The sequence below is a fragment of the Solanum stenotomum genome, chromosome 8, assembly GCF_019186545.1.
Source record: "Solanum stenotomum isolate F172 chromosome 8, ASM1918654v1, whole genome shotgun sequence".
Classification (NCBI taxonomy): domain Eukaryota; kingdom Viridiplantae; phylum Streptophyta; class Magnoliopsida; order Solanales; family Solanaceae; genus Solanum; species Solanum stenotomum.
Window position 1 is genome coordinate 58,545,303 of NC_064289.1, and position 12,500 is coordinate 58,557,802.

The 12,500-nt window shown below is 38.3% G+C and overlaps 2 protein-coding genes and 1 non-coding gene across 3 annotated transcripts; all 3 read left to right on the top strand.

Annotated features, from left to right (window-relative positions):
* Nucleotides 1–6,321: 6,321 nt before the first annotated feature.
* On the top strand, nucleotides 6,322–7,994 carry LOC125874287 (importin subunit beta-3-like). The gene is made up of 6 exons (XM_049555139.1): nucleotides 6,322–6,513; nucleotides 6,603–6,805; nucleotides 6,929–7,033; nucleotides 7,126–7,191; nucleotides 7,448–7,612; nucleotides 7,720–7,994. Exons 4-6 carry the CDS (start codon nucleotides 7,138–7,140, stop codon nucleotides 7,801–7,803), a joined length of 303 nt encoding a protein of 100 aa, XP_049411096.1. The 5' UTR covers nucleotides 6,322–6,513; nucleotides 6,603–6,805; nucleotides 6,929–7,033; nucleotides 7,126–7,137; the 3' UTR covers nucleotides 7,804–7,994.
* A 95-nt stretch (nucleotides 7,995–8,089) lies between these two features.
* Nucleotides 8,090–10,842, top strand: LOC125873983 (probable receptor-like protein kinase At5g20050). Its single transcript, XM_049554791.1, has 10 exons — nucleotides 8,090–8,161; nucleotides 8,254–8,313; nucleotides 8,408–8,544; nucleotides 8,620–8,676; nucleotides 8,742–8,924; nucleotides 9,026–9,130; nucleotides 9,271–9,360; nucleotides 9,430–9,486; nucleotides 9,572–9,638; nucleotides 9,719–10,842. The coding sequence occupies exons 3-10, from the start codon at nucleotides 8,476–8,478 to the stop codon at nucleotides 10,840–10,842; spliced, it is 1,752 nt and encodes a 583-aa protein (XP_049410748.1). The 5' UTR covers nucleotides 8,090–8,161; nucleotides 8,254–8,313; nucleotides 8,408–8,475.
* A 1,514-nt stretch (nucleotides 10,843–12,356) lies between these two features.
* Nucleotides 12,357–12,438, top strand: TRNAS-UGA (transfer RNA serine (anticodon UGA)). Its single transcript has one exon. It is a non-coding gene; the product is annotated as a tRNA-Ser (tRNA).
* Nucleotides 12,439–12,500: the final 62 nt, after the last annotated feature.

The window sequence follows — 12,500 nt, forward strand, 5'->3', positions numbered from 1 at the left end:
AGTCAGTATTCAGTCTCAGCATGTTATAAATTTGGTCATTGCATCAGTTAGCTCAGTATTCAGCATTTTCAGTATCTATATCATGTTCAGATTATTTCATTGCTTCATTGGTTTGTTCAGTTATATGTTATTTCAGCTTTACTCTATCCTGCATGCTCAGTACCCTTCAAGTACTGATGCATACGTGCGCTACATCTTCTCGTGATGTAGGTTCAGGTTCTCAGCATCCAGATCACGCTTAGATCGATTCTCGATCTTCAGTTCAGCAGAATCAGTTGGTGAGTCCTCATTCTTCGGGGACAATAGTCATGAGTTTCTTTTCAGTATTTTTAGTCTTTAGTTTCAGTTTTGCTAGATCTAGTTGGGGCATGTCCCAACATTTCTAGTCGGTTTAGAGGCTTATTTCAGACATAGTTAGATTCAGCTTAGTATTTGAGTTTGATAACTTCTTTGTATTCAACTCTCAGATTTGATATATTCAGTTATAGTATATGGGTATTCCCCATCTTTTCAGATTTATTTATGATTTAGCTTCCGCATCAGTTTATTATCTTTAGTATGCTCATGATCATGCCAGCAGGGTTAGCTTGGGATCACTTGTGGTCCTAGGTCCCGTGTCTGCGTCTCGGGGGTAGCTCGGGGCGTGACAGGTCCATTTGCTAGTCCTGTCCTTCTTGTCAAGAAAAAAGACAATACATGGCGTATGTGCATTGATTATAGACATCTCAACCAAATCACTATTCCAGATAAGTACCCTATTCCAATATTGATGAGCTTTTGGACGAATTGCATGGAGCAACTATTTTTTCGAAGATTGATTTGCGTTCTGGTTACCACTAGATACGTGTCGATCCAGCCGACATTCATAAAACTGCTTTTCGTACTCACTCTGGACATTATGAGTTTACTGTTTTGCCCTTTGGTCTCACTAATGCTCCTTCGACATTCCAACGTGTTATGAATGATTTGTTCAGACCACATCTACTCATTCTTGTATTCTTTGACGACATCTTGGTATACAGTCAGACCTTTGAGCAACATATCAATCACTTGGAACTTGCTCTCCAACTTCTGAGAGACAATTGTTACTATGTGTAACATCCGACAATTGGAAATACCTAAGAAGAGGCTTGGAATTTGAAAGTTTTCACTTTTGGAAAGGATTTGAAAATCTGGAATTTGGCTAAGTGTGGAAATCAGTGAGTTTTTGGCCAACTTTGAGCAGTCATAACTCCTAGCTCAGGATGAGTTAGGAGTAGTTCCACTTATGGTTGTAAATCTTGTGGAATGATCTTTCCAACACCACTGAGTTTGCTCGATTCTGAGTTCGTATCAGTGAGATATGCCCTTTGAAAGTTGGGCAGTTGACAAGGAATCCGTCCGGAAATTTAAGGGCATTTTGGTCTTTTCACAAATCATTTCTTTTGAGGTTATATTGTTGTGTTAGACTTATTGTGGATCATTTTGTCCCATTTTAAAGAGAGAAAGTTAGGGTTCTTGAGAGAAGAAGGAGAAGAAAAAGAGAAGAAGAGGAGATCCACAAGTTTCCGTCGTGGAAATCGTCGGGGGTGATCCCTATCAAGGTATATGAGTTCTTTGTGTGGATTGATCCTTTTCCCCACACACCAAGCTCATCTTATGATTTGAGAAAAGTTTGGAATTGTTGTTGAAGTTGTTAAGGTTGTTAGTTGTTGTTGATTGTGTTGTTGAAGTTATTGTTGGTTGTGGAACATGATTTGGTTGTGTGTTTGAAGTTAAATCTCTTGTATGTTGAGGGAATTTATGATCCTTAGTGGTTGGGATTGGAACCCTTGAAGTTAGGGTGGTTTAGAGTTGAAGAAAAGAGGGAGAAAAGTCGAGTTTTCTAGGCAAGGGGTCGGCGCGTCGTGCCTGCCAGCGCGCCCCAAAAGGGGCTCTGAGGTTTTCCCCTTGGGGCGCCGCGCCTCTCAGAGCGCCAGCAGGTGACCTCTGACCTTTGAGGGCTGGCGCTCTGCGCCTTGCAGAGCGCCAAGGACGCCATGTTCCCTCTTTCTTTCCATGTTTTCTCATGCATGTTCCTAGGTGTTATACCTACACTCCCTAGTTGTTTCCAACACCCCAAAGTGTTTCTAAACATCTCGAATTCATCTGTAACATGTGATCAAACACCTTGAATTCATAATTCAATTCAAGGAGAGTTAGAAGTCAAGTGAAGTTAGAAGTCAAGAGTTAAGTTCAAGAGTTAAGAAGTAAGTCAAGCAAGTCTTCAAGGTTGTTTAAGAGTCTTTATTGAACGTTTTAACTTCATTTTTAGACTCAAGTTTCAAGTCAAGCAAAGATCTTAGAGTTTCAAGCTAAGTAAAGAGTCTCAAGACTCAAGTTAAGTCAAGAGTGTAAGTTGAGTTCATTTCTCAAAAGCTATTAAGGAACTATGTATTCCCAAAGAAGTTTCTAAATGTTTTTACATTTGAGTAAGAAAGGAACTATGATTCCAAAATAACCTTAGGGCTAGTTTTCAAGAAAAAGGAACATCGTTTCCAAGTGAGCCTTTGGGCTAGATTTTGAGTAATTATCTCATTTAAAGAAAGATGTGTTTAAAACACTTATGAGCTAAAAGAATTTTGGGAGTAGTATCGAGCACCGATTTGGGGACGCGAGTTCATATTAAACTCAACTCTCCATAAGAACCATGTAGCCAACATGGGAGTTAACGGGTCATATTTTTTAGATGAATCCGTAAAGTTAAGCTAGTGGATCCACTTAGTAAAGTTAGCTTCCTATATCAAGACAAGGTATAGGATGGTCCTCAGGCAACGTGAGGTAAAACGTTGTATCATTAGCTTCCTATATCACGGCAAGGTATATGATGGTCCTCGGGCAACGTGAGGTAAAACGTTGTATCACCACTCATATTTACAGTGGTGGTTTGTCGGTTAGAGAAGCTCCCACAGTAGAAAGAGCATGGTTCCTCGAGGGTTCTGCTTAGTATGGATGGGGGTATGGGACTTTATTCATACATTGCACAAGTAGACCTTGAGAGAAAGCATGGTATTTTCATGATATTATAAATATGATTTTTACGTCATGTTTTAAGAGTTTTACAAGCTATATATATTGCATGTGTCTTATTGCTTTATATATTGAGTTCAGTTATTCATGAGTTGAATAGAGCTAAGGTAAGTGTTCTCTTGTACTCTTTTTAAGCTTAAGTTGTGGTTTAGCTTTCCANNTTTTTAAGCTTAAGTTGTGGTTTAGCTTTCCAGCTTGCATACTCGTACATTCAATGTACTGATGCCAGTTGGCCTGCATCTTATGACGATGCAGATACAGGTACCTCGGATCAGCATCCTGTACGTCGTTGATCCAGCTGAGCACTCCAGAGTCAGTGGTGAGCTTCCTTGCTTTTCGGAGGACTCAGATATTTTGTTTCTGTTAGTTTTGTGTTATTAGGATGTTGCGAGGTTTGTCCCAACATCCATCTCAGTATGTTAGAGGCTTTATAGACAGTCAGTCAGTTAGTATTGAGTCTCTCATCTATGTTTATATGTAAATATTCTATTTTGAGACTCGAGCTGCCTTTTGGCGTGTTATGCATCAGTTGGTTGTTTTATAACCTTTCATTGCATGAAGTTATTCTGTTAAGTCAGGTTTCCGCTGAGTTAAGAAAGTCAGGCCAAGGGTTCGCTTGGGGCCAGCAATGGTCTCCGAGTGCCGGTCCCGCCCAGGGTGTAGGCTCGGGGCGGGACACTATGCCAAAACTTCTAAATGCTCATTTGGGTAAGTCCACATTTCTTTTCTGGGTCATGTGATTTCAGAAAAAGGGATTGGTGTTGATCGGGATAAAGTTCAAGTTGTGTTGGAGTGGCCAGTACCAATTAATGTGAAGGAGTTACGTGGATTTCTTGGGTTAACAGGTTATTATTGCAGATTTGTGAAGGATTATGGAATGATGGCTCGACCACTCACTGAACTTACCAAGAAAAATTCTTTTCAATGGTCGAACTCAGCAGAGAATGCTTTCCAACTTCTAAAGCAAGCTGTAATAACTGTTCCAGTACTACAACTTCCAGATTTCACTCAACCATTTGTGGTGGAATATGATGCTTCTTCAGAAGGAATAGGGGCTATTCTTCTTCAGGATGACCATCCTATTGCTTATTTTAGTAAGGGACTTTCCTTTTCCAGTCGTTTGAAGTCTACTTATGATCGCGAATTGCTTGCTTTTGTTTTAGCTTTGCAGAAATGGAAACACTACCTCCTGGGCCATCATTTTTATGTCCGAACAGATCATTGCAGCCTCAAGTATCTCCTTTCTCAGCGTATTACTACTAATGAGCAGCAAAGATTATTAATGAAATTGCTTCCCTTCGACTTCACAATTGTTTACAAAGCTGGGAAAGACAATTTGGGAGTTGATTCTCTTTCAAGGAGGCCATTAAATGCTAAATTTCTGGCTCTTACTATTCTTGTGCCGATGGATTTTTCCAATTGGCGAAATGCTCTCCAAGCAAATACATATACTCGTGAGATTATTCAAGCTATTCACCATGATCCTTCCTTACAACCAGATTTTCATCTTGTGGATCAGAAACTTTATTTCAAGGAAAGGTTGGTCGTTCCGGATCAATCTTCTATTCGACAAAAGTTTCTCTCAGAGTCTCATGATACACCTTCTGCCGGACATGGAGGATATTTAAAAACCTTGAAGCGCCTTTCCTCCAACTTTTTCTGGTCAAGGATGAAACATGATGTTAAGATCTTTGTTCAGAACTGTTTGGTTTGTCAACAAGCCAAATACCAAGCTCTAGCACATGCTGGACTTCTACAACCCTTGCATGTACGTACCTGAAAGAATTTGGGAATATGTCTCACTTGACTTCATTGTAGGACTTCCCAAATTTGGTGGTTTTGATACAATTTTGGTTGTCGTAGATTGTCTCAGCAAGTATTCTCATTTCATCCCACTTTCTCATCCATCTACTGCCAAGATTGTTGCTAAGGTTTTTTGCAGAGAAATTGTGCGTCTTCATGGCATTCCTCGGTCAATTCTATCTGATCGGGATGTTATCTTTCTCAGTGCTTTTTGGCAGGAGCTTTTTCGACTTAGCCAAACAAGGCTAAGAATGGGTACTTCTTACTACCCACAATCTGATGGACAAACAGAGGTAGTTAACAGATGCTTGGAATCGTATTTACGATGCTTTGTTATGGAGCAGCCTCGTACACGGAGTCAGTGTCTACCATGGGCAGAGTTTTCTTTTAACATGGGTTTCCACTCATCCACAGAAACTACCCCATTCAAAGTTGTTTATGGTAGGGACCCTCCATCCATTTCTCCTTATGTTCATGGAGAAACACGCATTACTGAACTTGAAGAACAACTTTTGAATCGTGATGCCATGCTGAAAATTCTCAAGGATAACCTTTTAAAGGCTCAAACTCAAATGAAACAGCAAGCTGATTCTCATCGTCGAGATGTTACCTTCCAAGTTGGAGATTCTGTCTTTCTACGTGTTCAGCCTTACCGTCAACGTTCTTTGGCTCATCGCAGGTGCGAAAAATTGTCACTTTGATTTTTTGGACCATATAAAATTGTACGGGGTGTTGGACCTGTAGCTTATGAACTAGAGCTTCCTGCTTCCTCCAAAGTACATCCGATTTTTCATGTATTTTTGCTCCATCCAGCTCATGGTCAGCAAGCTGTTATACCACCAGCCCCTCTTCCTCTTAATGAAGATTAAGAACTCACCATCTCTCCTGCCAAGATTCTTGCACATCGATGGGTTAAAGAAGCTGGTTCTTATTCTTTGGAACTGCTCATTCACTGGGTTGACTGTCCGCTTGAAGAAGCTAGTTGGGAAAACTATGATCTCATTGCAGATCAGTTTCCTTCTTTTCGCCTTGAGGACAATGCGACTTTTCAGGGAGGATGCACTGATACGAATGCTCCTTTAAGGACTTGCTCTAGAAGAAAATATAGGCGAGCAGCATGTGGAAATAATCTATCTTAGTTTATCTGTCTTATTTTCTTTGTATTAAGTAGGATAAAATATATAAGCAGTAATTATCTATAGTAGTTATAAAGTGTAGAAGTTATTACCAGCAGGCAACAACAGTTATTTACAGCAGTAACTGTTTCTGTCTATCTGTTCGGAGTTATTTATGTTTACTATAAATATTTGTATTTTAGGAGAATTCTGGGAGGGAAAAATATTATTATTTCTTTATATCTGGAGATTTGTCCACCCCATATGGACATTGTTATTGGTTAAGGCAGTGTTTAAGATTCTTGCACTTTATTTAACCAGTAAAGTTTCATTTTCATTTCATTTCATATCAGTTTCTATCAATACGCCTCTGAGTATGTGTAGTTATGGTATGGAGAGTTTCTAGAGGTTAGCAATTTCATTAGGGGGAGATGCAATTCTGCCTAATTGCCCTGTGTGCTTGTTCAAGTTCTTGCATGATCAAGATTGGAGAATTCATCACACTGCCGTTACTGCTATTGGACTGATATCAGACGGATGCTCAAAGGTAGTACATAGTACATCTTAAGTTCTAGGATTACTTTTGGCAACTGAAATATGTTTTTTGAGTCTGATTTCTGGTTTGGAAATTCCCAGGCATTGTTAGTGGAGATGGTGAAATTTGGACAGTCTATTGTGAACCTAATGCAGGATAGCCACCCTCGAGTACGTTAGGCCAAAATTCGCACAATTGGTCAGCTATCAACTATCTGGGCCTGCGTTTTCAAGAGGAATATCTTTGGCAGCTACTTCCAGCTTTGATAGAAGTATTGGATGATTTTGATTATCCCAGGTTGCAGGTGCTGTTTATGACATTTGACCTTTGCATTAGTTAGCTTTTGAGCATCTGAACTCTTGACATATCAAAACTTGTCCACTGCAAGTACATATAGTTGGCGACTGATATGCTCTCTTGTGTATAGACACGTGCAGCTTCAGTGATACGGTTGTTCAGTCGCAATTGCAGAGCAGATGACTTGAAACTTTACCTGCACAAAATAGTGAGTAAATTAGTCAGGTTTCTACAGGTAATGTCACCTTTTACCAATCTACAACATACTTATTTGTTCACGTGTATTAGAGTAAATGACGTAAGCTTTTAACCTGCCGCATATTCTAGAGAGGACTGGCAATGATGGAAGAAGCAGCTCTTGAAACTTTAGCCTCTGTAGCTATTTCATCGCAGGTACTTCGCTTTCAGCAGCTCAAAAATAACTTCTTTTATTTAAATCTCTGGTGTTCTAAACTTCATTTTCCTGGGCTACTGCAGGAAGACTCNCTGCATATTCTAGAGAGGACTGACAATGATGAAAGAAGCAGCTCTTGAAACTTTAGCCTCTGTAGCTATTTCATCGCAGGTACTTCGCTTTCAGCAGATCAAAAAGAACTTCTTTTGTTTAAATCTCTGGTGTTCTAAACTTCATTTTCCTGGGCTACTGCAGGAAGACTCTGCTTACATATATGATTCTATAATTCCTTATCTGAAAGTTATCTTGGAAACTGCTACTAAAGATACAAGTCGCACGCCACTTGCCAAATCCATGGAATGCATTACCATGGTTACAATGGCTTTTGGAAATCAAGCAATCCATGGTTATGTTGAAAAGGTGAATACAATTTATATCTTTTCATTAGCACTTAGCAGGCATTATATAAATGTGACACTATCAACATATCTGAAAATGCATTTACCTTATGTGATGTGCCATTTTAGGTCACTGCAGTACTCATTTCACTGCAAGAAACTCAAACAGAGATAGAAGATCCAATGAGGAAATTTTCGTTACTAGTATGCTGATACAACTTAGAATTTTGTGCAACTTCCATTTTCTTTTCGGTTTTTGGCTAATTTACACTTGATTCTATGACAGGCATACGGTAGACTATGTAAATGCTTGGGGGAAGATTTCCTTCCTTATCTAAGTCTTGCCACGCCCATTGTGCTAAAAAGTGAAATAAGCAACGTATTGGAAATTTTTTTATTGAGGATGTCTTCAGCTGACATAAGTATCTTCTGTAGCATGATTAAAGTCACCGGTGGGAATAAAAAGATCGGGATAAGAAGTGCACTTCTGGAATAGAAGGCCTTGGCCTGTCATATTCTATGCTGCTTTGCAGCTGAGTTAAAGGGACGGCTGCATTTATGGGTTAATGAGGTCTGTCTAGAAAATTACAGGTCATAGCTAATCTCATTTACAAGGCTTACAAAGGAGCATGCAGATTTTTACCTAACTTATGGTTTATGCAGGTTGTTAGTGCTTTAGTTCCGGTAAATTCAGCGTAGAAGTAAGAATGACTGCCATTTCCGGTAAATTTTCTACGAGAGTCTTCTTCTAATCATTCATTTCCGCATTATAAACCAAATCTGATTGTTTTCTGAATTACATTTATTCCTTTTGTAGCTATGCCGTTACTGTTAAATTCAGCTTCTTTTGTGCAATGAAGAAAGGGCTGCTTCCTGTAACAGGTTATGGCAAGTCCCCAGTTCAAAAGCTATCTAACACTAATCATCCCAACTTTGCTTGATGCGTTAAAGAAGGTAAATAACCTAGTGCTGCAGCAAAAGTTTAATCAATATTGATACGATCCTAAGGAGGTTCTGCTTTCCCTTTAGGAGTCAAAGGTACATGTTCAAGCAAGACTATTGGAGGCATTCAACGAAAGCATTCAGGTCATTAACTCTTTTGTCTTCTGTATAGCTTATTTGTCTGTGCACTAAAAAGTACTTACTCACAGATTCCGGGTTCACGTCTAAGTAAACATCAAGCTGAAAATTTTGTTGAAGGCATATCAAGGGTTCTCTTAACTTGCTCATACCGCAAGACAGAAAGAGAGAAAAGATCTAAAGAACACACAGATTCAAGGGAGCAGGAGCTACTTAAGGAGGAAGCTCAACAACACGTAATTATATGTAGAAATGTTAGTGTTTTATCTCAACGGAGCCTCTAATGTATATATTACTTAACAGGATCTTAGACTTACCTTCGTCGGTTTCTTTTTTTTTTTTTTCCTGAATTCAGATTGGCATTTGCCTTGGAACTATGGTGAAAAAACTCAAGGCATCATTCTTGCCCCTTTTAGACAAGTTTTTGCCTTATGTATCACTTCTTTATGATGTTTTATACGTATAATTCAATTCATGACACCTCTTACTGAAGCATCAAAAGTGACTAAATTGATATAAACTGCTAATTCTACAGGGAATTGTTATGGTTTCTTTGGACTTACACGTTTCTTTTTCACTTTTCTGTGCACTTCTGTACAGAGTAATGATAGAACAGCAGAAGAAAGAAGAATTGTAGTGCACCTTTTCTGTGATGTTGCTGAGCAGTGTCGCGAAGAAGCATTCAGGCAAGTCTCTTATACATATTTTCAATGTCTTATTAGTCATGATAAGCTCAATTGGCTTAGATGATAAGTAAAGGACTGGATACCTCTCCTGCTTAAAGTTTACTATCACAAGGATCCAGATATTCCACAGGTTCTATTTTCCCCTTCTTTTACAATTTGTTTCCCTACTAAGTCTCTCGTATATCCTTCAAACCTGGCGTACCTTATTTTTTCAGATTGTGGCAATTGCAATTGGTATTTGTGCTGAATTCGGATCAGATTTCCTTAAACCTCATACTGAAGGTAGCTTTGTGCATTATAATATGCTTAAGGTATCTATTTTCTCCACTAGCAGAACTGACTTGGCTTTTTAATGTTTGCAGGAATATTCGGTTGTTTGAAAACTGCATTGGAGCATAGTTTCCTAAGGAAAGTAACTGGTGTGCCAACAAGATTTAAGCTTAAAGAGCTCGAAGAAGCAACCGATAACTTTGGATTGTTGGTAGGACGTGGATCATCAGCTTGTGTTTTCAAAGGTGTGCTTAGTGATGGTGCATCAGTAGCTGTGAAAAGGATAAATGGAGAGGAGCGTGGCGATAAGGAATTCAAATCAGAAGTTGCAGCTATTGCTAGTGTTCAACATGTTAATCTTGTACGTTTATATTGTAGTGTTCCTCCATCAGGACCTCGATTTTTGGTTTACGAGTATATAGTTAATGGATCACTTGATAATTGGATTTTTCGAAAAAGGGGAATTCGAGGATGTTTGTCCTTGGATTTGAGGTGTAGAGTTGGTCTAGATGTGGCTAAGGCACTTTCTTATTTGCATCATGATTGTAGATCGTGTATTTTACATCTCGATGTCAAGCCTGAGAATATACTTCTAGACGAGAATCATCGTGCTATTCTAGTTGATTTCGGGTTGTCTAAGTTGATGGGGAAAGATGAGAGTAGAGTTGTTACAACGATTAGGGGTACTCGGGGGTATTTAGCACCCGAGTGGCTCCTGGAGAACGGGATTTCTGAGAAAAGTGATGTTTATAGCTACGGAATGGTGCTATTGGAGATGATTGGAGGGAGGAGAAATATTACTTTAGCTGAAAATGGAAAGAGTATCAATTCAAAGAGTAAGTTCAGCTACTTTCCTAAGATTGTGAGTGAGAAATTGGAGCAGGGGAAGGTCATGGAAGTCGTGGATGAGAGGCTCGTCCACGAGGCAGCTACAGGAGGTGTAGCTGTAGAAATGCAAGTGAAAAGATTGGTGTGTGTGGCGTTGTCTTGCATCCAAGAACGGCCTAGTCTTAGGTCAACAATGGCACGAGTCGTGGAAATGCTGGAAGGTCGTGGGCCAGTAGAAGCGCCTAGACAAACGACAATGTTGATCCTCGATCTATTAGACGAGGGTGTGGATCATCATCCTGGGATACCTAGCGTTGCTGCAGCCATGTCAAGATCTGATACTAATTCGCTTCGCTCTTATACAATGTCTATCCTCTCAGGGAGGTAGTACCTACATATTACAAAAGGGATTTCGTATACTTTCTATCAAATTTTTCAATATCAATAGGTTGATTGTTTCTCGAGTGTTGTATCCTGAATCCAAAAGAGAGTACTTGAATTCTCCCCATAACAAAAAAAAGAGTAAAGAATTTGCTTTTGTTTACACCAAAATATATAGGTATATATATCTTTTCTACAACTCTTTTGGATGCATATTTGCAATATTCTTGTTTACTTTTCCTAACCGATGTACATATAGATTATTTATTTTTGATTGTATTTTTTGGGATGCATAATTGCATCTAATGAGGATACAACATTCTTGTTTACTTTTCCCAATCGATATACATAGATTATTCATGGATTATACTAGTTAAAAAGAAAGACGTTCAAATTAATTAGAGTTGACTTGAGTAACACCCCCACCTCCACACACGGCAAGAAAATTAGAGTGTGGACAAGATAATATAGGGATCCAACATCGGGTGAAACAAGAATTTGGTAGGTCTAACACCATTATATTTTGTTATACATCTACTTTTACTCTCCATTATTAGAGACGGATTCAGAATTTAAGCTTTATGAGTTCAACCTTTAAGATTCTTAGCATTGAACCGATTATATTACTAAAGTTATTGTTTAGGCCTACTATTTGTTGTCTTAAGTGAACTTAACATATAAATTTATGTTTTGCCTCGAAAATAATGGATTCAGATGAACCCGCCGCTAAATAGTTATATCCACCCCTACCCAGAGTGGTGTTTTATTGACTTTGGTGAGAACTTTCTTAGAACTTTTGCAACTAAAATTCCCATTTGGATCTGGCATCCAAATGGGCATTGTCATCCATCATCTTCACTGTCACTCTGTCAAACATGACCTGCTCAATTTAATGCACCAGATGGACAAAGCAAAAATATTTACGTCACGTAGTTCAATATACACGTGAAGAAAATTATTATATATAATGTATCAACTTTATATAAAATGTATTCTAATGTATAGAAGATATTTATACACAAATATATAAGTTAAATCGTATGTTTTTACATAAAGTATGAGCTACATATCGTACGTATTTTCAAAATAGACATAAAACGTAATTTTTCCTTATATGTATTTTTATTCGGGTTAAATAAAAAAACCATATTGAACCTATCTTTTTGATTTCTTAGTATGATTTTGGAATTTGAAAATAAAAAAATAGAAATATTGTAAAAAGAACTAACTAGAATGAAATAAATAACTATATTTCATTTTGGCTGGTACTAATAGGCATGCAAGTTAATTCTTGTTGACTTGTTGCATTATACGTTTCTAAGAGATTATGAGTGTTTCGGTATCTCATCAAATATGTATTATTATTATAAGGTATTATTTTAGTCATTACTACTCCTCATTCTTTTTCATCATTTGATTAAATGTATTTTTTGATCTATATTTCATCTTATTTATATAATGAAAAATCGAATAAAATAATAACTAAGTAAGAAAACTCATACAATACATTGGTATCAATCGGTCGATATGTCCGAGTGGTTAAGGAGACAGACTTGAAATCTGTTGGGCTTCGCCCGCGCAGGTTCGAACCCTGCTGTCGACGTTTTATATTTTTTTCCTATTTTTCGTAAAGTATTGCACCGTCAAAGAAGGGTATTTCCGCCA

Coding starts and splice junctions, on each gene's coding strand:
- LOC125874287 (XM_049555139.1), top strand. CDS start 7,138: ATGATGGAAGAAGCAGCTCTTGAAACTTTAGCCTCTGTAGCTATTTCA. Junction 7,192..7,447: donor CTGTAGCTATTTCATCGCAG/GTACTTCGCTTT, acceptor GGGCTACTGCAG/GAAGACTCTGCTTACATATA. Junction 7,613..7,719: donor TCCATGGTTATGTTGAAAAG/GTGAATACAATT, acceptor GTGCCATTTTAG/GTCACTGCAGTACTCATTTC.
- LOC125873983 (XM_049554791.1), top strand. CDS start 8,476: ATGGCAAGTCCCCAGTTCAAAAGCTATCTAACACTAATCATCCCAACT. Junction 8,677..8,741: donor CATTCAACGAAAGCATTCAG/GTCATTAACTCT, acceptor ACTTACTCACAG/ATTCCGGGTTCACGTCTAAG. Junction 8,925..9,025: donor ACGTAATTATATGTAGAAAT/GTTAGTGTTTTA, acceptor TCCTGAATTCAG/ATTGGCATTTGCCTTGGAAC.